This window comes from Callorhinus ursinus, unplaced genomic scaffold, assembly GCF_003265705.2.
Source record: "Callorhinus ursinus isolate GAN/ISIS: 27379988/994484 unplaced genomic scaffold, GSC_fseal_2.0 scaffold1, whole genome shotgun sequence".
NCBI classification, from domain to species: Eukaryota; Metazoa; Chordata; class Mammalia; order Carnivora; family Otariidae; genus Callorhinus; species Callorhinus ursinus.
In genome coordinates, this window is record NW_027397063.1 from 123,311,553 (window position 1) to 123,338,409 (window position 26,857).

The following is a 26,857-nucleotide window of genomic DNA, read 5'->3' on the forward strand; positions in this document are numbered from 1 at the left end:
TTACTTTTCTAATCTGAACAAATAGCTTGAAATTTAATCTTTGAAAATCCTTGAAATATGTCAACCAGCTAAACTACTATATCTATCTCAGAACATTGCATCTATAATCATGAAATGAAAACTATGTCCATATGTTCAGATGATACTAGGACTTCTTTTAAATTTCAAATATTCTCTCATTAGCAGGCTATTTTTTATTCCATAGCTGCTTTATTGATTTTTCCCATATTTCTAAGCACATAATACTCATTCTCAATTGTATCATTATCAACCATTTCATTTAATTTTGTGATTTAAAGATTCTCATTTTCAACTCCCAGTTAAATTTTTTGATCATGGATTTAAATATATCAAACACCTATGATATACTAAAATCTAAAACTTTAATACTATCAAAATACTAGTTCATGCAAAATAACAATGTCAACAGAATGAAACAGATATATGTAAATATTCATATTGTAGGGGCCACTTTAGTTGTCTTTCATAACTAAGGGCATAATTTCATCACTAACAAATGTAAGGCCAATCGAATCTAACCATTTTAATAGTGCCAATAAAAAAAAAGAAAAAAAGAATGCATTGTTAGAAAATGAAGACTACCTTTACTCACATTGTTCACCTCATAGAAAAGTCTTGTTCCTCTAGAATGTCCAGCAGATATACCTTCCCTGTAACCACCATTCCCCAACCCCTCAATTTTAACTACCCCAACTGGTATTCCTCCAGTGTTAAAATGCCCCCATTATAACACTGGTCATCATCTATATTAGTTGCTTCCATGTCTATCTCCCCTCCTAGATGATAAGTGGGCAGTGTTTTATTTGTCTTTGGGTCTTGGAGGTTTAGCACACTGAGTTGCCTATAATGGGTGTACAATAAAGATTTGCAGAATGACTGAAGATTTGTTAGCTCTCTTGAACCAAATATATATATAACCATATTACTTATATATATATATATATATAAATTTTATATATATAAACAAATGTCACAAAAACACCTGTGAAAGCTCTGGATTAGAAAAAAAATTAAAAAAAATAGGATTACAGGGGTGCCTGGGTGGCTCAGTTGGTTAAGCAGCTGCCTTCAGCCCAGGTCATGATTCTAGGGTCCTGGGATCGAGCCCCATCCCCATGTCAGGCTCCTTGTTCAGGGGAGAGCTTGTGCACGCTGTCTCTCTCTGTCAATTAAATAAATAAAATCTTTAAAAAAAATAGGATTACTAACCATTACTAACCACTGCCACTGTTCCCCCAGAAGGCAAGGTAATCTGATATGGAAAATGTAGACAAATACTGAATATCAATCTCTATTAAAATAGTCTGTGAAAATTCCACCTTTAAACTGTATCTCTGAGACTGAGAAATTGTTTGTCAAATCAAAAATCAGTAATTAAGCCTTATGTAGAGCTAACTATATAATTATAAAGCAGACCCATAAGTAAATAAATAAGCAAGGTGTTTGTAAAATGTTTAAAAAGATTTATAACTTTCCACTTTTAAACCATTCTTCTTTGTATTATTTTCTCAAATTATAGATCCAGTAACACACTTCAATATTACTGACAAATATTTAATTGGCATTGTCTATTTCACTACCCTACTTAAAGTGCAGCATGCTAATACATACTACAAATAGTGACCATGGGGCTGACAGGAGTGAATTTCAACTAGGGACACCAGGAAAAAACAGAAGTGTGTCCAGGGGAAGGGACTCTCAGTGATGACTGACTCAGAGCAGCTTATCCTCATATTTCAAATGTATGCCTGTCTTTTCAAAGATAAACATTTACACAGCCTTGGATGATTGGAGCTTGCAGCTGACTATGTAAATAAACAAACAGGAAAAAAATGTTTCCCCTAGAGCCTGGCTACAGATAATAAAAAGGGCTTCAAGGGGCTTCTGAAGCAAAGGAACTCAAACTAACATGTATGCTCAAGTCAGTTTAGGTTACGTTAATGTAAGGCTGTAAATGCAAACAAGCCAGTTAATTAGTTAAATGGAAGGTAACATTTTCAGAGCCTTAAAGTGATCAATAATTAGCTCAGACAGTTGTATATTACAGAAAAGCACAGATACTGACCAGTTCCACTATCATAAAAAAAGTAATAAAGTTACTTCAGGAAGATATATTCATCATGTGTGATTTTTTCCCCCCTTCTCTCAAATATTGCTTCATTATGGAGATATGAATTAAGGTATTATTTTGATTTTGGTTTCTGGAAAATGCAAAAGTTACATACATATTTTGTGCTCTCTGAAATTATCATTTAACTGTAAAGGTTGTGATGCTATTTCAACAAATATGAAAACAAGAAATAAGAAAATTTGATGCTGAGATTGTGAGGCTAAAGAAGCATGGATTTTATAAATATTCTTCCTATACAATCTATAGATAACTGTAGATATTTATAAATTTGATCTTTTATAGGTAACTGTAGATCTAATCCTTAAATACTCACTTACTGCCAGTTTAGGACTGCAGAGAATTTTATTTTATTTATCTTTAAAGATTTTATTTATTTATTTGACAGAGAGAGACACAGCAAGAGAGGGAACACAAGCAGGGGGAGTGGAGGAGGGAGAAGCAGGCTTCCCGCAGAGCAGGGAGCCTGATGCGGGGCTCGATCCCAGGACCTGGGATCATGGCCTGAGCCAAAGGCAAACACTTAACAACTGAGCCACCCAGACGCCCTGGACTGCAGAGAATTTTAAAAAATACTTTTCTGAGACAAGGGACAACTTTAATAGATGAAAAAGTTGATTAAAACTTAAAGGAAATTTCACGAGCACCTGGGTGGCTCAGTGGGTTAAGCATCTGCCTTTGGCTCAGGTCATGATCTCGGGATCCTGGGATCGAGCCCCACATCAGGCTCCGATCAGCAGAAAGCCTGCTTCTTCCTCTCCCTCTGCTCTTAAACCCTCTGCTTGTGCTCTCTCTCTCTCCCTCACTCTCTCTCAAATAAATAAAATCTTTAAAAAAATAAATAAAAAAACTTAAAGGAAATTTCAGAAAAGAAAGAAAGGAAAGGTGCAGAAATTAGTTTATTATGTGTTAGATGACTGGAGCAGGTGTTCTACACATTTGTAGGTATGCTCCCTATAACTCTATGATATAGGAACTGTAACATTCCAATTTTACAAATGAGGTAATCAGGAATCAGAGATTAATTCTCTTACCTAAGGTCACACAGTCAGTAGGTGGTAGAGCTAAGATAAAAACTTTAGTCAGTGTTATTTCTATCTGTATGTTTTTTCCAAATTGTTTCCCTGAATCGAGTCTTTATTCTTAAAAACTTACAGAGTTTGTATCATATAGTTACATAGATTCTCAACAAAATATAGGCAACACAAAGTGAGAAAAGCATGGGGCGTCTGGGTGACTCAGTCAGTGAAGCGGCCGCCTTCAGCTCGGGTCATGATCTCAGGGTCCTGGGATCGAGCCCCACATCGAGCCCCACATTGGGCTCCCTGCTCAGCGGAGAGTCTGCTTTTCCCTCTTCCTCTGCCCCTCCCCCCTGCTCTTTCTCTCTCAAATAAATAAAATCTTAAGAAAAAAAGTGAGCAAAGCAATGCTCTAAGAATCAGGAAAAAAACCTTTCTCATCTACTTACTAAGCTATGATAACCTGGAAAAATAAAATGGCAAGGGCTTAGGAACTTAAAATGACTGGGTGGTAGAAGAGGGGGATGGAAATTCAGGTTAGTTTCTATTATCTTTAGTATATGCTGTGAACTGAATGCCCCTCCTCAATTCACATACTGAACCCCAACAGCCAGTGTGATGGGTGTTTGGGGGTGGGCCCTCATGAATGGAACTAGTTAGTGCCTCAGAGAGCTCACTGGCCCCTCTGCTATGTGAGAGCACTGTGAAAAGACAGAAAACCAGGAGTGGGCTCTTACTGGACATCAAATCTGCCAGCACCTTAATCTTGGACTTACCAGCCTCCAGAACTGTAAGAAATAAATTTCTATTGTAAGAAATAAATTTCTATTGTTTATAAGCCACCTAGCCTACGATATCTGTTTTAACAGCCTGAACAGACTAAAGGTATAACATTCAGCAATTAAATTGATTCTTTGGCTCCATATTCTCAAATATAACAGAGTAACAACAAACTTATATCACTCTAAGAGTGTAGCCAGAACCCAGATTTCTAAATTTTAAATGCAAAGTATGCTTTTGCTCTATGATCTCTACTAATATTTTGAATCAATATTTCATGGTTGTTTCAAGACACATATGACCCACTTACATACAAATGGAGAAAAAAGGTATTCTACTAGAAATAAATGTAAATGATAGAAGGATACTTCCCACATTCTCTCAAACTACTGATAAAATAGGATACATAAAAATGTTTATGATAAAACTATGAGCCTAATTTTTAAAGTTTACTCAATGACTGAACAGTGTTCAAATAAATGTATTTTATGTATTTTATTACTCAGGAAAAGAATTAATTTTGGATTCAAAAGCCAAACCAACTATAGAATACACCATATTGAGAGAGGCTACTTCAGAAGCTCGGATCAATATTAAGAAATTATAAATTATAAATTATAAATACCACCTAGTATAGAGCCAAGTGGCTCTATACTTTCCTCTTTAAGGAAAGAAAATAAAAAATATAAAGGGGAAAAGTTCCCATTATTTCTACAACAAAGGTTCTTTTAAAATATGAAATATATTAGTTCTTAAAAGGAAAAAATAGGAAGCTAAAAAGAATGGGTATTTCTTAATCTTAAAAAAATGTAAATAATGTGTACTTTACAAATATTTGAGGTCTTTATAAATTTTTCAAGTCTCAAGTCACCCCACCATCCCAGTTGTAGGATTTACTAATTCAAAAGACACGCATCAGTATTTTGCAATCCTTTCTGCATACAACTACTTTTGCTTTTTAATTCAACATCAAGGTTTCTATTATAATCTTTGTTTATTGATGATGAGTTACAACCATTGGTTGTTACTACTTTGAACTGTGTCTCCTGGAGACAACACTTCATTTACAAAGTATTTGAAAATTATCCAATTGTCAAAATTCACGAGATAATACATTTTTCCTAATGGCATAGCTTGGGAAAATACACCCAGCAATGGTACCATGTGAAATTAAACTGTAAAAGTAATTAGGGTAGACTACATGATTTACTACCGCATATCAGAATCTAGAAAATCATAGTTAAATAAACTAATATATTTAAAAATAATCTACAATGACTTATTTTCTATCCTTTGACATTTATACAACACATCAAGATGATGTCTGAAAACTAAGCAATATTCTGAGTTTCCCCGAGAATGCCAATAACTGGTCTGAGTCTTCTCTAACTAAACTATTTACCCAGTGTATTTTTAACATGGATTTGTCGCTACATAAACACAACCTAAATCTTAAATGAGGCAATCCTAAATAAAAAATTAGGCAAAAATGAAGCTATTTTCTATTTTGGGAATTATAACATTGTATGTGAAAAAAGCATTACACAGATTCAAAAACCATATAGACTTCTATGAACTTTTGTGGGAAGTTATAATTTGATCAATAAAGATATTTAGAAACATAGGGTAAAAAAGGAAAGTTTAAAAATGTTCACCTTCAATTTATTTCATAGGTCACTGTTATACCATCTAATAAGATAATTAAAAACATGCAAGCAGCTGGTACTACAGCTAAACAGATTAATGTAATAGTCTGTAGTCATATGTGCTGGCAAGGGGCTTGCCTCTTAGGAGAGGAGAAGGTCAGCTGCCCTTGGGAAAGGAGGAGCGTGGTGGGGAGAGAATATTCCTTCTACCATGTGGCCCTGTGCTACAGTCACTAACTTAATCATCTACTGCAAACTGCTAATCGGCAAACTACTATTCTTCTTTCATACCCAGCAAGGGTCTCTCAGTTTTCATGTTTAAATAAGAAATACAGAAAGCTCATATAATCTGACTGAGAACACTGGACTTTAAAAAGCTTAAGAACTATTGCATAAACCAATAATATCTTCTCAATTCTTATAAATTTTCCATTTTAACACATCATCTGCAAATTAGTTGGGAGACATACAACTGAATTTTAACAAGAAGTTCTAGAACAAGATCTAATCTATTACCTAGGCACCATATAATATTCATACTGGTGCCTGAGGAGTTAAATTCAGCTGCAGTCCATTTGAATCAATGAAGCAAAACCACAAAAGACACAAATCCAAGTAAAACTTCCCTGCCTATGAAAAACAAATCTATGAACATTAGGTACATAGAACTAGCGTGTTAGGATCTGATCGATTGTAAACTTCAGAATTTGTGAAAATTCCAAAATTCCACCTCTGAACTTATACAGAGAGTAAAACCTCTTCCTTTTATCATTGCTATGTGTAAAGATTTGCTATACGAAGACAACTGGGAATACTGTATCAGCTTGAGAGTTTCAAGCGTCAGGTTAAGCTCGTTCTTAGCTCCTTTTCTGCTAACAGACAAAAGATACTGTCCTGTAAGTCACACATTCTTTTTTACCTTCTTTTTAGTGTCTCTGTATCAGGGCACTGTAAAAAATTCTAAATACCAGAAGGTTACCAATGATGACAATGATGATGATGCCACAGACAAGAAGACAAAAAGCTACTATTTACTCAGCATTTACCACATGACACTATCCCATCAACTCCTAACAAGTGTGTTTTTTCCTAACCCCACTCTAATGGTGAGGAAACTGAGGCTAAGACTTGTACAAGTTTCCCAAGTATTTGGAGTCAGGATCTGAACCACCTCACCATATATTTACGTATTATTAACAAATGAAAAACAAAACAACAATCAGTGACTCTATCCTCTTGAAAGTGACAATCTAAGACCACAATAAGACAAACACATTAATGGGAAGAGTACAGACTTAGGTGACCAATTCAAGACTGAATTCAAAAGTTAACACAACCTCCATGTTCGCTATAAAAGGGTACACATGTTGGAGGGTGAAGTCAAGGCTAACGCAACAAAGTTGCCAATTTATATGAAAGAATTAATTCCAGAAAGAATTAATAAATGCCATGGCTTTGCATTTGGATTTTCAAACAGCTTTATCTTCTACATTTTATCTCAGTCTTTACAAGAGTTGTGAGGAGGAAGCAGGTTAGACCTTAGAATGTCTGTCTTATAAGATGACGAACAAAGGCTAACCATTACCCCGGACACAAGTATATTGAGCTTGGGTGTGATGGTCCTACGCTGGCAGCCAGAACTGTCTGACTGTGAAGAAAAATCAGGATTTCTGAGACAGTTTAAGTAAGACAAAGGTAGAATTGTTAGGCTAAAGGATCTTTGAGGGTTAATATTCATGTTTTCCTAATAACTTATTTAAGTTTAAAACAGCAATGACAGCAACAGAAAAATAATTTTCATTTTCAAAAGGGAATTTTACTGACAATTCTGTTGCCATTTTAGTGTGATCATGCAACAATTCCTAGGTTTTATCAGTTAACCTTAATATGAAAATAGACCCCAGAGCTGTGCTTCTATGAATTCTGCATTTAACCCAAGTGTCAAATTCACAAGTAAGCTCATTATATTGTAAGAGCTATTGCCTGCTGAGTAGAAAAATATTCATTTCACACCTTAAATACTATAATACTATTTAATAACAGCACTGGCCTGCCAACTATTAAAAGCTCGTTTTTATATATTGTACTACCTGAGCTTTTTATCTTGCCTTTTTAATTACAACAATAAATTAATATCCTAACATTACAACACTGACAGGCATTGATTAAAATCATATTAGTTAACAACATTAGTATTTATTGTGCAAAGTTGCATTAGGAGTTCATTTTCAAAGTACAATTATCATTCAATAATACTAAAATATTTTAATCTTCAAACTATTCAAGAATAAAATAAACTACAAGATAATACTGCGCCTTCACATTAACACATTTCTCTTAACTTTATATTATGTCCATTATTTACTATAATTAGCTAACCTACAAATGTAATTGTAAAATTTAACTCACCAACAAAATTTATACACATATGGATTTTCCTTCCTTTGAAATACATCTCCATTTTCCTTTTGTCTATTTTTTACTGTATTTATATCTAGCAATGATACTAACAACATAGATTTCACATATATTATCATATTAACATTTCTCACTTACATGCCAAATCATGAATGTTTAACTATCTTTTATATTCACTTCAGCACTAAAAGAAGGATTTGAAGAATTCCAACATTTATAAGGTAGGATGAGTACAGTGAAAATATAATGACAACATATGAGCTTTACTGCTGTGATAATACCCTTCTAGAACGCCACGGGAACATAAGCCTTTTTGTAGTATCTGTGACACTTGAACGACTGATTATTTATACAGACCCCAACTGATATAAAATAAAGATGTCAAGTGTTTCAATTACCATCTCATTTCTGGAATTCATAAACAATTTGTAAAAAACTTTCCCATTTACCACATTCTTATTAAGTGCTTCCTGTATACAAGGCCCTATTCTAGATATCAAAAGCTTGCCCGGAATCTGAGAAAACAAATGACACAGTTCCAATTAGGGATATACAATATGTTTTCAAATAAAAATATAAAGATTCCAATCATAAACTCTGTATTTATTACATAAAAGGAGTTACAGCTTAACATTCAAGTGAGTTTCCAAGTGTACAGTGGTTCTTGTTTGAATTTTACTGTGTCACTGCAAAAGTGTCAGAACTAATTAACCATCACGACAATGCACTCAAAGTATTTCTTCAAGAACCTGCACTGCTATCTAAAAATGCCAAAATGTATTATTATTGAATCTGTACCTTTTTTCCTTAAAAGAAAACAACCTTGTTCTTATATTATGTTGGTTAAGTATATGAATATTCAAATATTACTGGAAATAATATAATCTTTCTTCTTCCTAGGTTTCCCTATTATGAAGGTACAAAATCCATAAACATTTACTCAAGCAAATCAAGTTATAAGGAGAATATTACCAAAATACTAGAGAAGATACATGTTTTCTTAACCAGCACATCCTTTTAAAAAAAATCACTAATTAAGATGTAACTGCCCTGTTTGCTGAAGAACCAAATGGAATATAAACAAATAGCACTTGATGTAACCATGGATTACATTTCATATTCTCTTAGATGCTCATAAGGAATATATTCTGTTTTAACAGGAAACTTAAACAAATGGAAGCCTTTAGTAGTGTAACAGATATACTGGGAAAACAAAATAAAAAATGGATTTTAATGGAGCATTCGTACCAATTATACACTAACAACTGATATCGACAATAAGACCATTTACTCAAGAACTTAAAAGGTTACATTGTTCATTACTCAGTAAGTCTGCAGAACAATCGCATATCACAACATTCTTTACATTTAACTTATTTTTAAAGCACAGGTAACACTTCCTTACTACTCTAAGATTAGAATCCTGTAACATTAGGTATCTTGTATATTATCTTGTAATAATATGTTTCTATGTATTCATCACCTACCTATAGGAATTAAAAGTCCCATCAGAATCTAAAGTAGAACTTCTTCTTCCATTTTTATTTGAATCTCCTGGAAAAAAAATTTAAAAACACTGAAATAATGAAGATTATGAAACTGAATATTTTAGTTGAAAAGCTGCTGTGTGACAGTTCTAAACAGTATATTAGGTCCAAAAGCATTATCCCTTTTTCCCTACCCCCCAAATATCTCCTGTAATCAGAGGTCTTTATGCAAAAAAATTCATTTTGATGCTAAAATATAAACTAATACCACCACTCCTAAATTGGATAGAAATAACTATCAAAATAATTGTTAACAGAACAAATAAAGCACAGTACATTTTCTTTTTATGAATCACAAACAAAACCAAAATTTATAAACCATTTAATCATATACTAGTGTTTATAAACAAAGGGCAACTCTTTGTTAGTGACCAAGTCACCTGTTCTGACCACTGGTTCAGTCAAAAGAGAGCAACAGAAAGGGGACCTGTAATATTTTCCAGTTCACAGCTTTCCATGTTCGAGGAATTTGGTAAGCGGAGAGGTAAAAGAGAAAGCAGGATGGGAGGTGATGAATGCAATCTAACGAGCTTTTAATACACTTTAATATTCTTCCTAAAACTTTATGTTTTAACTGTGGGCAAAAGTTCAGCAGTTTTAAAAATGAAAAAACAACACTGAAAGATATTTCTGCATCATATGGTAATACCAAACATTTAGAAAAAAAAAATCCCACTTAAGAAACTGTTATATTCATAGTATCAGACTTAGAACAAATTCATACCTATCAGTTTAAAGATTATAGAATAAAAATAAATGTGCTAAAGAAGTTTAAAAAATGCTTACCAATGCCACAGTATAAAATATATATGCTTATTGATAGAAATTTAATTTTAGTAGTTTACATTTTAAAATATATACTTCAAAGTATAGTTTTTATGAAACCATAGTATACTATTAAATAGACCATTTATTCTTAGAAACAAATTAAAAAGACTAGATTCTGATTATATTTCATACTCCTAGTTCTTGTAATGTAACTTTCGAACATCAGGTTATATTCATTTTTATGATATTTAAAGCTTAATAATTTAATGATTTATCCATTTTAATTTACACTTTTAATCCACTTTGAACAATCTAAGGTGCCACTGGAGATCATCACAGTGGTCCTGGTTAAGTCAAATAGTAATTACAGAGCTTTCACTTTAAAGATGAGATTATTTTTTAATTATTGAGTACAGTACTTAAGGTACCATACTTATATAATTATGCTACTCATTAAATGGTTATTGAAAGCTGAAATGTAATTTTAATGACAGCTACCTATTTTTCTTTTCACACTTTTTAGTTGACACATTAGTCAAGAATATTGGTTCTTTTCAAAATCTTTATAGCTGTGCCAAAGTGTTCAGGAGGACAAAAACTGGACTGTGTCCACTTACTAAGTTTTAACTCTATTCTTTTATCAAAATACACTTTCAGGTTATTTTTCTCATTAAACAAAAATCCTAAAATGGATTATAGCATTCAAAACTATTGCCAAATTTTATAGAAGAAAATTGTCCAAAATCACTTAAATGTTTAAGATCAATTTAGCTGGGTTTATTTCATTAATTCTTAAAACACGGATACTATAAGATCACTCATACAACATATTTTCTTAAAAAATTAATGGTATTATAATAAATAAACTAAAAGGATCTAAAGAAAATTCTGTTTCTAACTAAATGAAAATTTCCTCCAACACATGTTATTTAACAGCTTGCAGACATTTCCTGTGAAACATTCCATAATCAGCATAAAATACGTACTATATCATACATTTAAAATATGAGCCTTCTTTCTCTTGAAAACTAAAGATTATAATTACTTAAACACATAAGATCTCACCAATAGAATATTTCTTCCTTTCTGCTGATATTTACCAGAGCAAATATAAAATCCTTCAAATAATTAAGAGACTTTTGGTTTTTTAAACTAGGTTTTGCCATCATAATATATTACATATGTTATATATAATATACATAATAATATATAGGTTAATAATAGAATATATAGGTTTTCTTCATCTTATACCGGTTTCAAAATGAGCATATCACATTAAATATAACCTTCAAAGGATGGGAATGAGGAAAAAAAGCAGTTTTTCTTTCTCGAAAACATACCAAAATAAGGAGTACAATTGTTTTTTCTAAACAATATTAGAGAAAAGATTTCAAAGTTTGCTATATGGGGAAAAGGCAATAAAGTTTTGAAGCGGGAAAAACTGCTTTGTTCCTTCAATCCTCTAGTTGAAATTAATTATAGCAAATGTTTATGAAAACATCTGTTCCTTACAGTTATAAATTCTTAATTTTAGTATGGATGATTCCAGATTCTTATTCTGGAAGGAAGTTGTCTGACAATTGAAAGATTTACAAAAGAAAAGACAGAATTTATAATTCTGGAAAACTGTATATATAGTGTGTATATCCTGCAGAGATTTTCATTTGTGTGAAACATTTGGAGGGGCTTGAAACTGGTAACTAGGAGAAATCAAAGAGAGGCTCCTCTTTAAGGTGTTATACATTAAAAACATATTTGTAATAGAAGGAAACATCAACCAAGAATTATAAATAAATGCTAATTTACTATGAATCTAATTTGAAGTAAGTATAATAAACTAAGTATTAATTTTATCAAGGATTTTAGTAAGTCTAATGTCGATACAATCATGGGAAGGTATGTGTAGTGTTCCCCAAAAATAACAACAGAGGGTGCAAGAGAGTTTAATATGATGTTTTTAGTTGCTGTTCTGATTCTTGTACTAAGTTGTCAGGTAGCCATAAATGTAACAAGGATGTATAGGTTGTTTTCAAATCTCTCTCTCCCTCTTCACCTCTTTCTCTCTCTCTCTCTCTCTCCTCTCTCACACACACACACACACGCTCATAAGTATATTATTACAGTAATCTTGCACAAAGACCTTTAAATGATCAGACAGCACAAATAACTTGAAATGTGTTTTAAGGTAATGGATTACCTTTCACTTGCTTGAAAAGTAACAATAAATTTTAAAAACACAATTGTGATTTTAAAAGTATTTCAATATTTAATATAAATTAACCAGTAAAATAAGCTAGATATATTTATTGGGGAAATTTTACATAAGTTACATACATATTATATATGTTGCTATCTGTATGTATATTGTGCAACCTTTATTTACAGGAATAGTTCATTAATTATTGTGACAATTACAATGTGAAATTTACATAATTTCCCACTGGTAAATAACTTTGCAAAATGAATTCCTGGCACTCACAATTTAAAAAAGTTGACTGATTTGAAGAAAATACCCTTGTAGCCAAATTACTTTAAATGAGGATAGAAAGAGCATATATTTTCCATTAGTAATTTCTAACATACATGTATCTAACTTATTAAGCAAATAATATGTATAATGGTGACTTAAATCTCAAAACAAGACAAATTAAATTCCAGATTCTTTTTTAACTTTTACTGCAGTCATGTTTAGCTAAGGGCATTTATAATATCTATGTACTGTTGAAAATCATGCTAAATGAAGATTTACAATAGATTTCTATAGTTTTTTTTTTCTTACTATAGTTCTTTTTATGTACAAACATCTCCCTCATGAAGGTAGAACCAGAGATTTTAGGCTAGGTTAGGTTAAAAACTACCAGAATAATGCCATAAACAAACACATCTACTTAACTGGGCCCTCAGTTTACATCTAAAAAACATCAAGTTTTAGAAGATCACATCATACTATGTATGAATTCCAAAAAGTATTACATAATTTAAAAAATAAGGTTTATCTCTAAATTGTCAGGGAAATGTCTCCAAGTGTGTGCAATGAATATTTAATAGTAAGAGTGGAAAAAAGATCTGCTTTAAACTAAGCTGAAAACAAAGGTATGGATAGCTACATTTAGTTGTGATACGATAATATGCCATAAATAGTGTAGAGACCTGAAACCTTTTGTTTCTTTTAAATGAACATTACTACCGAAATGTTTTTTATTAAATTTAAAATCCCCAAAGAAAATGATTCAAAAAAATCAATGAATTAAGTATATTCATGTGCTGTGACACACAGAAAGGCAAAGTATAATGACTCAGCATTGTCTATGAAGACAGTAGTCACTAAGGACATTATCTCAACAGAGAGACAACAGTCTCTCTAGGCTAATTTATTTATGCTAAAAATCCAGGACCACCCATTAGGTCTAAGACCCAGTGCTCAAGTAAATACACAAAAATTGTCTATTCAATAATATTCCATTTTCTCTATTATTAGCTACATTCTAATGATTTAATGGCTATACTTAATTCTCTACATATTTAGAAGTTATTATTTTATTTTTTATCTTCGAAAATGTTTATTAGCATGATTAAAAGTTTTTGAATAACGACAGAAAGAATTTCTAAACATGAAAGTGTCAGTGGCTCTACCTTATAACAAAATATTTGCAAGTGAATGGACAGCTTTATTGCCAGTCTTTTATTAAAAACAATCCATATTTATTGGTTCCATGTGAAGCTACGACTATTGTTTGACTGGGAATGAGTCCTTCCTGCAATTAAGTATAAAAAATATCTTCCATAATTGGAGTGTGACCTGTATTACTGAGTAAAGAGTGGATAAAAATCCTCAAAGAGTTGGATTTTTGTTTTTTAAAAACATTCCTTTTACACACTACAAAAATAATTAGTACTTTGGCTGTTTAAATCACTACATGATATTTACAGTGGCAGTCTCCAAAGGTCCTCCCTTCACATAATCACAAACACAGACCCTCTTCTGGAGAGTACATTTTTGGGGTGGGCTCTGAATACTTGGGCCTCCAAGTGTTTATACTGGTTTAAAGACAAAGCATTATCCAGAAAGTAGTAGTCATTATACACATCACCTTCACACAGGTATGGCAGTCTGGTGAAAGCTTTGGTAACAAAACCAGTTTTTCTAAAAACTTCAGGAAGGCTATTGACTTGTTCTTTCCAATTCTATCCCTTGATTTCTAAAATTTCTGATGGTTTCTCCCATTTGCCACCTATGTTTTCCACATAGGGATGAAAGGGTAAAACCAGAGCAAGCATGACCTGCCCCTCATTGGCTCCAAGACATTTCTGATTATCTTTTAACACAGTTAGGGACTGATCACAGTTGTCCGGCAAATTTAAGCAACTGACATCATACTGGAATCCTGTATTCTGCTCTTCATTTATACCAAGCACTTTGTATTTCTTCTGAAGCTGCCATATCATAGTTTCAGAGAGCTCAGTGGCATATATTTCTTCAAAATGAGAGTTCATGATTTTTCTGACTTCTGCATCCCCAGCACCTAAATCTATGGGCATTCCAATCTGGATTAATTTTTAGCAGTCTCTGAAACTGATCTAGTGAAAATGCAAACATTGAGCCTCTTGCTAGCAACCCACTAACAGATACTCTAGACATAAACAGGCTAAAAACAGATGACACAAAACAGTGAAAGAACTGGACAAATTGCCAGTCCGATTTCTCAGTGCTGTTAAGAACATCTGTGTTCCCTGATTAAGGTAACTCTGAACAAAGAGAGCCTGGAATGATTCATATTTCTCTCTATTGCACACCTACTACTGGTGGTTCTCCTTCCTACTGGCCTCAGCCCTGTCAGCCTGTCAAGGCCACTTCTCATGTTCACATACAAGAAGCGGGTGAGTGGACTCCACAGCATCCACATCCTCCATGCAAGCCAAACAGACACCAGGCTCAGGCACAACCTGCCCACAGTTTCACCAAGGGCCATGGCCACTTATTTGGATCACCGCCAGTGTTGGGGCGAGGAGGAGGAGGTATCACTGACCGGATTAGAGCCACTGCACCCAACTTGTCCGTCCAGCCCCTTCAGGGCCAAAACAGGGGGTCAAAATTATTATTTTAGATAATATAAAATCAGATGTAAAAAACAAATACATAGAAACTTTTAAATAAATAATATTTCAACTGGATAATTTTAAGAAGATAATATTTTTGTTATCCCTATTAAATCATTAAGAGAAAAATTTTCAAAAAGAAAGCAGAGTGACATCAGTGGAGTGGCAGAATATACAACTCCAAACTCTCATCCTCCCAAAGAAACACTAAAAAACAAGCAATAACTGTCAGAACCAACTTTGCAATGATTCTGGAAAACAATCCAAGATTTACAAAAACCAAGTCAACAATGAATGAAGAAAGAGACTTCTTCTTTATCTATCTATCTATCTATCTATCTATCTATCTATCTATCATCTATTTATTTGACAGAGACACAGCAAGAGAGGGAACACAAGCAGGGGTAGTGGGAGAGGGAGAAGCAGGCTTCCCGCAGATCAGGGAGCCCGATGCGGGGCTCGATCCCAGGACCCTGGGATCATGACCTGAGCCGAAGGCAGACGCTTAATGACTAAGCCACCCAGGCGCCCCAAGAAAGAGACTTCTTGAAAGCTTTGTGGCATTGTTACTTGCCCTTACCCTACTCCCTCCTTGGTACAGCAGCAGTCTTGAAGAGGGATGCAGTTCCCAGTGTGGGAGACCAGTACTTGATTCTGGAGGGAGCAGAGCAGACCATATTTGCAAAATATTATGTAACTCTGTTCTAACTTGTTTAGGAGCTACGTGAAGGACTGACACAAAACATTCATCCCTTTTTTGTCTAACTTGAAAAGAGTGGTGGACATTGCTCTTGAACCCACTGCAAGCTGAATTAAGAACAAGCAGATACGTGGGTTAAAGGTTACAATTAAAACATTAAAAATACCACCTAAGGTGGGAGCAAGAGTTGGTGAGAGTTTCCTTGGGAAATTAGGACTTTCAAAAGCATCCATGTATATAGGAAAATGTACATGCCCAGTGCAAGCAGAAGACCAAAACCTTCCACCTGAAGCTGATCACTAAGATGAATGCAAGCCTGACTAAATGATGAAGGACTGCTGTGGAACAGAACCAATCTGCAAACAGGAGAGGTTTTGGGTTTTTTGTTTGGTTCTTGTTTTTTTTTTTTTTTTTAGCTTCCGGCTTTTGAAGAAATATCTGTCAAAACCCTAGCTGAACATAACCTAAGAAAAAAAGATTTCAGTGACTTCATATGCCAAAGAATAAATCTTGGCAAAAATAAAAAAAACAGATTGGGAAATAAGGGACAAAAAAGTTTAATAATATAGGAAATAGCAATATTAGGAGAAACTAAATTTCAAGAATTATCAAATTATAATATTCAAATTATCAGTTCTCAACAACAAAAAAATCACAAAGCATATAATAAAAAACAGGAAGCAAGGCTCATAAAAAATAAATAAATTGATAAAAACTATCCTTGAGAAATCTAGAAATTGGATTTACCTACAAAGATTTTAACATAACTGTCTTAAGGATGCTCAAAGAGCAAAAAGAAAACATGGACAAAGAAAGAAAGGAAATCTTATAAATGCATGAATAAACAAAATGGGATTATCAATAAAGAGGTAGAAATTATAAAAGGAACAATTTTGGGGACTGAAAAATACAATACCTGAAAAAAGAAATTCACTAGAGTGGTTCAACAACAGGTGGGAGCAGGCAAAAGAAAGAAATATAAAAACTAAAGATAGGACAATTAAAATTATGCAGTCCAAGAGGCAAAAGGAAGAACAATGAAGAAAAGTCATCAACATCTAAAAGACCTGTGTGACAACATCAAGTGAGTCAACATGCATTGTGAGAGCCTGAGAAGTGAAAGAGAAAGAGGCAGAAAGTATATTTGAAGAAATAATGGCCAAAAACTTCCCAAATTTGATGAAAGACAAAAATCTACAAATCCAAGAAGCTCAAAGAACTCTTGGTATAATCAACAGACACTCACATAAAGGTACACAATAAGCCAACTGTTGAAAGAGAAGAGAATCTTCAAAGAAACAATAGAAAATATGTCACATCACAGATTTCTCAATAAGATTAATAGATGATGTCTTATCACAAAACATACAGGCCAAATGACAGTGGGATGACATATATTTAAAATATTTAAAGAAAAAGACTGTCAACCCAAAATTTTGTATTTTGCAAAATAGATAGTGGGGTGTCTGGGTGGCTCAATCGGTTAAGTGTTCAATGCTTGATCTCAGATCAGGTGTCAATCTCAGGGTCGTAAGTTTGAGACCCGGGTTGGGACCCTATTTAAAAAAAAAAAAAAAAGAAGAAAAGAAGAAGAAGAATTGAGAAGAGTTAAGACATTCCCAGAAACACAAAAGCAGAGAGTCTGATACCATTACACATACCGTAAAAGAAAAGCTAATGGCAATCCTTCAGGTTGAAAGGACATCAGACCTTTCTGATGTAACTCAAAGCTGTGGGAAGAAAAAGATCCCTGATAAAGGTAAATACATTAGTATATACAAAGCCAGTATTACATATTTAAGGTCTGTATTGCCAAACTTTATTTCCTACAAGAATTAAAACACAAATGCATAAAAAATAATTATAAATCTATGCTACAGAGCAATAATGTATAAAAATGTAACTTGTAACACAACAAAAAAAGGGAGGAAGAACATTTCCAGGGAAGATGTTGGAGTAGGAGGACCTCAAGCTCACCTTGTTCCATGGATACAACTACACAGCACTCACATAAGTGTAATTAACCCAAAGAAATGAACCAAAGACCTGTAGAACAAACTCCACAACTAAATGTAGAGAATAGGCCACATCAAGGAGGGTAGAAAGGGCAGAGACATTGTGAAGAGCTAAACCCCAGGGGTCTGGCCACCAAGGGGAGGGAGCCATGGGCACAATAAGTGGGGGAGAAACAGAATATCATACCGGGGAGCCTGCAAGAGAAAGACAAATCCCCTAATACTTGCTTTGAAAACCAGAGGGGCCAAATTTCATTAGTTCTTATAACCAGCAGAACGCAAAGTGTGGAACTTTAAAAATCAGCAGGCTCAGTTCTGAAAGAGTCAGGAGGGTGACAGGAAACTGAGTCCTTGCCCTTAAAGAGAGAACACAAGAAACAGCTGGCAGAAATATAGCATAGAATGAGCAGTTTGAAAACTGCCCATGGCATACGGGAGGGAGAGTTATTTACTAATCTCAGAGTTCACTGAGGGACTTCTTCAGGAACAAAGGAGCAGGCAAGTACCATTTCTCTCCTCCACCAACCAGGATAAACATAGGGCCACCTGCAGAAACCAGGACAGTGCCTATATTCACTACCTAACTGCATACACCACGCCCTACCCCCTCCAGCTGAGCCTGCCTTAGTCCTGGTACTTTAGGCCTCCTCCTCCAAAAGACGAGCAAAAAAATCTTGCCAACACTGCATGTCCCAACTGCGCACATTGCAGGACCTTGGTCCTTGAGGTGGTGATGGTCACACCCCATGGAGGACACCAACACCTTGTTAAAACTACACCACTCATCTACATGTACTTTGAAGAGTATCCCTGGCCAGCCCCAGTCTCCACAGTGGCTGTGTGTCCCTTGTGGAAGAAGAGGACCAGCACCATCTTGTTAAAAGTGCATGCCTCACCCATGACTTTCAAGAGCAAAAGACATAGCTAACTTTCTTAACACAAAGAAACAGACACAGAGAGTTAGACAAAATGAAGGGAAAGAGGAATATGTCCCAAATGAAAGACCATGACAAAAATCACAAGAAACCTACATGAAACAGAGAAAATTAATAAACCAGATAAAGAACATAAAGTAATGATCATAAAGATACTCACTGGACATAAGAAAATAGCGGAAGACATCTAGTAAGACCCTTAACAAAGAGATGAAAAAGAATCAATCAGAGATGAAGAACTCAATACCTGAAATTAAAAATACACTAGGTGAAATAAACAGTAGACCGGAGGAAACAGAAGAATGGATCAGTGACCTGGAGGGCAAAGTAATGAGAAGTAATCAAGCTGAATAGGAGAGAGAAAAATCATTTAAAAAATGAAAATAGAATTAGGGAATTCAATGACACCATCAAGCATACTAACATTCACATTATAGGGATCCCAGAAGAAGAGAGAAAAGGGGGCAGAAAATTTATTTGAAGAAATAATAGCTGAAAACTTCCTGAATCTGGGGAAGGAAACAAATTCAGATCCAGGATGCACAGAGATCCCACCAAGGACATTGGGGAGGGTATGGGCTATGGTGAGCACTGTGAATTGTGTAAGACTTGTTGAATCACAGACCTGTACCTCTGAAACAAATAATACATTATATGTTTAAAAAAAAAAAAGAAGAAGATAGCAGGAAGGGAAAAATGAAGGGGGGAAATTGGAGAGGGAGACGAACCATGAGAGACTATGGACTCTGAGAAACAAACTAAGGATTCTAGAGGGGAAGGGGGTAGGGGGATGGGTGAGCCTGGTGACGGGTATGGGCACGTACTGAATGGAGCACTGGGTGTTATGCACAAAGAATGAATCATGGAACACTACATCAAAAACTAATGATGTAATGTATGGTGATTAACATAACATAATAAAAAAAAGCAATCAAAAGAAGGCCACACCAAGACACACATTAATTAAAATGGCAAAAAGCAGCGATAAAGGAAGAATTTTAAAAGGAGCAAGAGAAAAGAAAAAGTTAATTAAAAGGAAAACCCCATTAGGATAAAACTGGATTTTTCAACAGAAACTTTGTAGGCTAGAAGAGAGTAGCATGATATATTCAAAGGGCTGAAAGGAAAAATCTGCAGCCAAGAGTATTCTATCCAGCAAGGCTATTATTCAGAATAGAAGGAGGGATAGAGACTTCCCCAGACAAATGAAAGTTGTGGGAGTTCATGACCTCTAAACCAGCCCTACAAGAAATGTTAATGGGGACTCCGAGTAGAAAGGAAAGACCGTAAGTAAGAGTAAGAAAAGTAGAAAGCACAAAAATAGTAAAAATAAATATAGCTGTAAGAATCAGTCAAGGTATTCACAAAATAAAAGGATGCAATAACACTATATACCTAAAACATGGAGGGAAAGGAGTAAAGAACAGGTTGAAACTTGAGCAACCTTCAACTTAATATAGACTGCTATATGCAGAAGATGCTATATACAAACATAATGATACCTATAAATCAAAAATGAGCAATATATATGCAAAAAATAAAGAGAAAGGAATCCAAGTTTATCACTAAAGAAGGCCAACTTATGATGACAGAAGAGAGCAAGAAAGGAACAGAGGATACACACATGTGCATGCACACACACACAACACACACACACACACACATACACAAAGGATATGAAAAGAAAGCCGGGGCAGAAATACTTATATTGGACAAAATTGACTTTGAAACAAAGACTAACAAGAGAAATGAAAGACACTACATAATCATTAAGGGGACAATCCAACAAGAAGACATAACAATTGCAAATATAAATATTTATACACCCAATATGGAAGCTCCCAAATGCATCAGTTAATAAAAAATATAAAAGAATTAATCAATAATAATACAATAATAATAGAGGATTTTAACACCCCACTAACATGAATGGACAGATCATCCAAACAGAAAATCAACAAGGAAGCATTGGCTTTGAATGACAAATTGGACCAGATGGATTTAATATATATATTCAGAACATTCCAACACAAAACAGCAGAATACACATTTTTTTTCAAGTGCACATGGAACATTCTCCAGAATAGATCGCATATTAGGCCAGAAAACAAGTCTCAACAATTTCAAAAAGATTGAAGTTATACCATACATCTTTTCTGACAACAACGCTCTGAAAGTAGAAATCAAGCACGAGAAAAATCTTCCAGATTGTGCTCTTCCAAGAGCACAAGTACATGAAGGTTAAGTAACATGCTACTGAACAATGAATGGGTCAACTGAGAAATTAAAGAGGAAATAAAAAAATACATGGAGACAGATGAAAATAAAACACAATCCAAAATCCCTGGAATGCAGCAAAAGTAGTTCTACTAGGGAAGTTTATAGCAATACAAGCCTACCTGAAGAAGTAAGAAAAATCTCAAATAAACAACCTAAGCTTGCAGCTAAAGGAGGGAGAAAAAGAACAAAACCCAAAAACAGCAGAAGGAAGGAAATAATAAGCATTAGAGCAGAAATAAATGATATAGACACTAAAAAGAACAGATCAATAAAACCAGGAGGTGGTTCTTTGAAAAGATTTACAAAATTGATAAACCTCTAGCCAGACTTGTCAAAAAAAAAAAAACAAAAAAACGAACAAACCAACAAAGAAAAAAAACCACAAAAAAAGATAGAACTCAAATAAACAAAAACTAGAAATGAAAGAGGAGAAATAACAACTGACACCACAAAAACTACAAAGGATTATAAGAGAATATTAAGAAAAAGTATATGCAACAAACTGGAAAACCTAGAAGAAATGGGAAAATTCCTAGAAACATATAACTTACCAACACTGAAGCAGGAAAAAATAAAAAATTTTAACAGATCCATTACCATCAATGAAACTGAATCAGTAATCAAAAATCTCTCAACAAACAAGATGTCCAGGAACAGACAGTTTCAAAAATGAATTCTACCAAACATTTAAAGAAGAGTTAGTACCTATTCCTCTCAAACTTTTCCAAAAAATAGAAAAGAAATTGCTAAGTTCATTCTATGAAGCCAGCATTACCCTGATACCAAAACCAGATAAAGATACAATAGCCACAACAAAAAGAACTACAGGCCTATACCTCTAATGAACATAGATGCAAAAATCCTCAACAAAATATTAGCAAACTGAATCTAACAATATATTAAAAAAAGTATCCACCACAATCAAGTGGGATTTATTCCTGGGATGCAATAATTGCAAATCAATGTGATACATCACATCAATAAGAGAAAGGATAAAAACCGTATGATCATTTCAATAGATGGAGAAAAAGCATTTGACAAAGTACAACATCCATTCATGATAAAAACCTCAACAAAGCAGGTTTAGAGGAAACATACCTCAATGTAACAAAAGCCATATATATATATATATAAAACTCACAGCGAACATCAGACTCAATGGTGAAAAACTGAGAGCTTTTCTCCTCAGCTGAGAAACAAGACAAGAATGTCCAGTCCACTCTTACCACTTTTATTCAATATAGTACTGAAAGACCTAGCCACAGCAATCAGACAAAACAAAGGAATAAAAGGCATACAAATTGATAAGAAGTAAAACTTTCACATTTCAGATGACATACTATATATAGAAAATCCTAAAGACTCCACCAAAAAACTTGCTAGAATTGACAGATGAATTCAGTAAAGTTGCAGGATAAAAAAAAAAAAAATCAATGTACAGAAATCTGTTGCACTTCTATACACTAATAATGAAGCAGCAGAAAGAGAAACTAGGAAAACAATCCCATTTAAAACTGCACCACCTAGGAATAAATTGAACCAAAGAGGTGAAAGACCTGTACCCTAAAAATTATAAAATATTGATGAAAGAAATTGAAGATGACACAAAGAAACAGAAAGACCTCCCGTGTTCATGGATTAAAAGAACAAAAATTGTTAAAATGTCCATAATACCCAAAGCAATCTTCACATTTAATATAATCCCTATCAAAATAACAATAGCATTTTTCACAGATCTAGAACAAAAAGTCCTAAAATGTATATGGAACCACAAAGAACCCAAATGGCCAAAGTAATCTTGAAAAAGAAAAAACTGGAGGTATCACAATTCCAGACTTCATGATTATATTACAAGGTAATCAAAACAGTATGGTACTGGCACAAACAGACACATAGATCAATGGAAAGAAAGGAGTGCAGAAATAAACCCACCATTATATGGTCAATTAATCTTGGGCAGGAAGTAATATTCAATGGAAAAAAGATAGTCTTTTCAACAAATGGTGTTGGGAACACTGGATAACAACATGCAAAAGAATGAAACTGGACCACTTTCTTACACCATAGACAAAAATAAATTCAAAATGGATTAAAAACTTAAATATGAGAAAGGAAACCATTAAAATCCTAGAAGAGAGCACAGGCATACTTTCTCTGACAATGACTATAACAACATCCTAGGTATATCTCCTGAGGCAAGGGAAACATAAGCAAAAATAAACTACTGGGACTATATCAAAAATAAACAGCTCTGCACAGCAAATGAAACAACCAACAAGACTAAAAGACAACCTACTAAATAGGAGAAGATATTTGCAAATGACATATCCAATAAAGGATTAGTATCCAAAATATATAAATAAAACTCAACACCCAAAAAACAAATAATCCAATTTAAAAATGGGCAGAAGATATGAACAGACATTTCCCCAAGAAGACGTACAGATGGCCAACAGACACATTAAATGATGTTCAACAACACTCATCATCAGAGAAAAGCATGTCAAAACCACAGTGAGATATTACCTCACATCTGTCAGAATGGCTAAAATCAAAAACACAAGACACAAGTGTTGACAAGGATTTGGAGAAAAAGGAACCCTCATGCAATGCTGGTGGGAATGCAAACTGGTGTAGGCACTGTGGAAAACAGTATGGAGGTTACTCAAAAAATTAAACATAGAATTACCATGTGATGCAATAATTCTACTAGTGGATATCTACCCAAAGAATACAAAAACACTATTTTTAATGCAGCATCATTTACAACAGCCAACTTATGGAAGCCACCTAAGTGTCCATCAAGAGATGAATGGGTAAAGAATATGTTGGGTGTGTGTGTGTGTGTATATACACTCATACATACATATATATATACACACACACACACATATATATATACAATGGAATATTATTCAGCCATAAAAAGGAATCAAATCTTGCCATTTGCAATGACATGGTTGGAGATATAGAGTATAATGCTAAGCAAAAAGTCAGTCAGAGAAAGACAAATACCATATGATTTCATGCATATGTGGAATCTAAGAAACAAAACAAACAAGCAAAGTTCAAAAAACAAAGAGAGAGAGAGAAACCAAGAAACAGACTGTTAACTAGAGAGAACAAACCGATGGTTACCAGAGGAGAGGTGGGTGGGAGGATGGGTGAAATAGGTGAAGGGGATTAAGAATGTGTTTATCTTGATAAGCAGTGAAATACATGGAATTCCTGAATCACTATACTATACACCTGTAATGAATATAACACCGTATGTTAACTATACTGGAACTAAAATTTTTAAAAAAACAAAGGGAAGAAGGACAGAGCTAAAGAGGAGCAGATATTTTGTATACTATGAAGTTTTGGTATCAACTTGAAGTAGATTGTTATAAATTTAAGATGTTAAATTAATTCGTATGATAACTACAGAGACCATATCTAAAAAACTATTACACAAAAGGAATGTGAAGGCATTCAAGATGATCACTACAAAAAAACATAAACACAAGAAAAAGCAGTAATGGAAGGAAGGAGGGGGTACAAAAGGGTACAAAACATACAGAACACAACAGCGGAAGAACAGAAGTAAGTACTGTTTTATCAGCAGTTACTTTAATGTAACTGTATTAAAGTTTCCAATCAAAGGCAGAGATTACCAGAATGGATTAAAAAATTATACAACTATATGTTGTCCACAAGATCCAAATCTTAAGATTCAAAGACACAACAGATTGAAAGTCAAAGGGTAGAAAAAGATATTCTATGTAAAAAGCAGTCAAAAAAGAGATACTATGGCTATACTGATATTAGACAAAATAGACTTTGTCAAAAACTGTTAGAAGAGAAGAAGGACATTACATATTGATAAAAGGGTCAATTGATCAAGAAGATAATTATAAACATTGTTTGTACACCAAACAATACAACATGAAAATATATGAAGCAAATATTAATAGAATTGAAGGGAGAAACAGACAGATCTACAGTAATAGTTGACGACTTCGATTCACCATTTTCACTAATGGATAGAACATCTGGACAGAAGATCAATAAGGAAATAGAGAACTCGAATAACAATGTAAACCAACTACACCTAACAGACATATATAACACACTGTACCTGACAACAACAGGATACACAATCTTCTCAAGTGCACATGGAACATGCACCAGGACAGACCAGACGTTAGGTCAGAAAACAAGACTCAATATATAAAAAGACTAAAATCATACATATCTTCTCTGAATATAAAGGAATGAAGCTAGAAGTCAATTGCAGAAGGAAAATTGGAAATTCTTCAAGTATAAATGCAAATATGTGTGTCTACAGATGGAGAAAAGACAGACATAAATATGTGGGTGGAGTCTATATAAACATGGTAGTTTTTACTTTTAAGGAAAAAAAAATAATGCTACTGATCATCTCTGGTTAAATTTTAAAGTAATTTCCAGGAAAAAAACACTTGCTGAACTGGTAAAATTAAATTGCCACATTCAGCTTAATGAAATTTTAAAGTAAAGGCTTCATAATATCATGATTAAAAGTCTCGAGCAAGACAAACCTAAGCATATGCTCCACCATTTACTTGCTCTGTTATTTACCGTTCAGTATCTTGGTTTCTTCATTTGGAAAATGGGGAAGATAACCGTTTCTACCACAAAGTGTGGTTACAAGGATTAAATAAGAAAATTCAAGTAAAGTGCTTAGTGTAGGCATGTAGCATAATGTAATTCCTCAATAAATGCTACCTATGATTTTTCTGAACATATTAATCAATGTATTTAACATACTGGATACAGTGGAGGAATAAAATTAAAAGGCTATTCTATCTAAAGGAAATAAACTTATTTATAATTTAAATAATTGAAAACTGTAACTCTTCTAGTCATTAAAAAGCATTATTTCTGATAAACTTGATAATTAACCAAAAAGTTATTCAATGGGTTACAAAACTCTGTGCAAGTTCTCTGGTGTTCTTTTTAATATCTTTCCTGATGATAATTATCATACCAAATATTAAATATGATGATATAAAGAAAGAGAATAGAAAAAACCCCCACAAAATTAAATAAAATTACAGCCTTGAAATATAAAGCCACCTAATGTATAAACTTTGTATGTTTCTTGAGACTGATAAAATATAGAGATAAAGAACTAAAACTATATCAATCTGGGAATAAACTAAAACTATCTCTTATAGTTTACAATATTACCCATGCACCAGAATAAAACAAGCTTTAAGAAGAATTATTAATGATTCTGTACCTGAATGAAAAAAAGGTGTAATTTCAAAGATAGTCACAAGTATAACTAATAGTTAACCTGTAATAATACACAAATGCAAATATTTCTATTTATTGTGATTGTTATTTCTGGACATACTGTTACTTCCCCAGGCATTCCATAGATTTAAATTTGCTTGATGTCTCGGGGGGAGGGGGGAAGAAGCAGACCAGGAATCAACCAGGAAAACAGAATTCCAGTGCAAACTTAATCTCTCTG

General features: G+C 33.7%; 1 protein-coding gene and 1 pseudogene across 5 annotated transcripts in view; both read right to left on the minus strand.

Moving 5' to 3' along the window:
- Positions 1 to 26,857, minus strand: part of TBC1D5 (TBC1 domain family member 5) — a 581,354-nt gene that overhangs the window by 266,344 nt on the left and 288,153 nt on the right. For all 5 annotated transcript variants that reach the window (XM_025882739.2, XM_025882764.2, XM_025882715.2 and 2 more), the window contains one exon: positions 9,500 to 9,566. In XM_025882739.2, coding sequence (XP_025738524.1) covers positions 9,500 to 9,566 — 67 coding nt within the window. The remainder of the gene's footprint in view (positions 1 to 9,499; positions 9,567 to 26,857) is intronic.
- LOC141371820 (protein-L-histidine N-pros-methyltransferase pseudogene) lies at positions 14,282 to 15,362 on the minus strand (annotated as a pseudogene).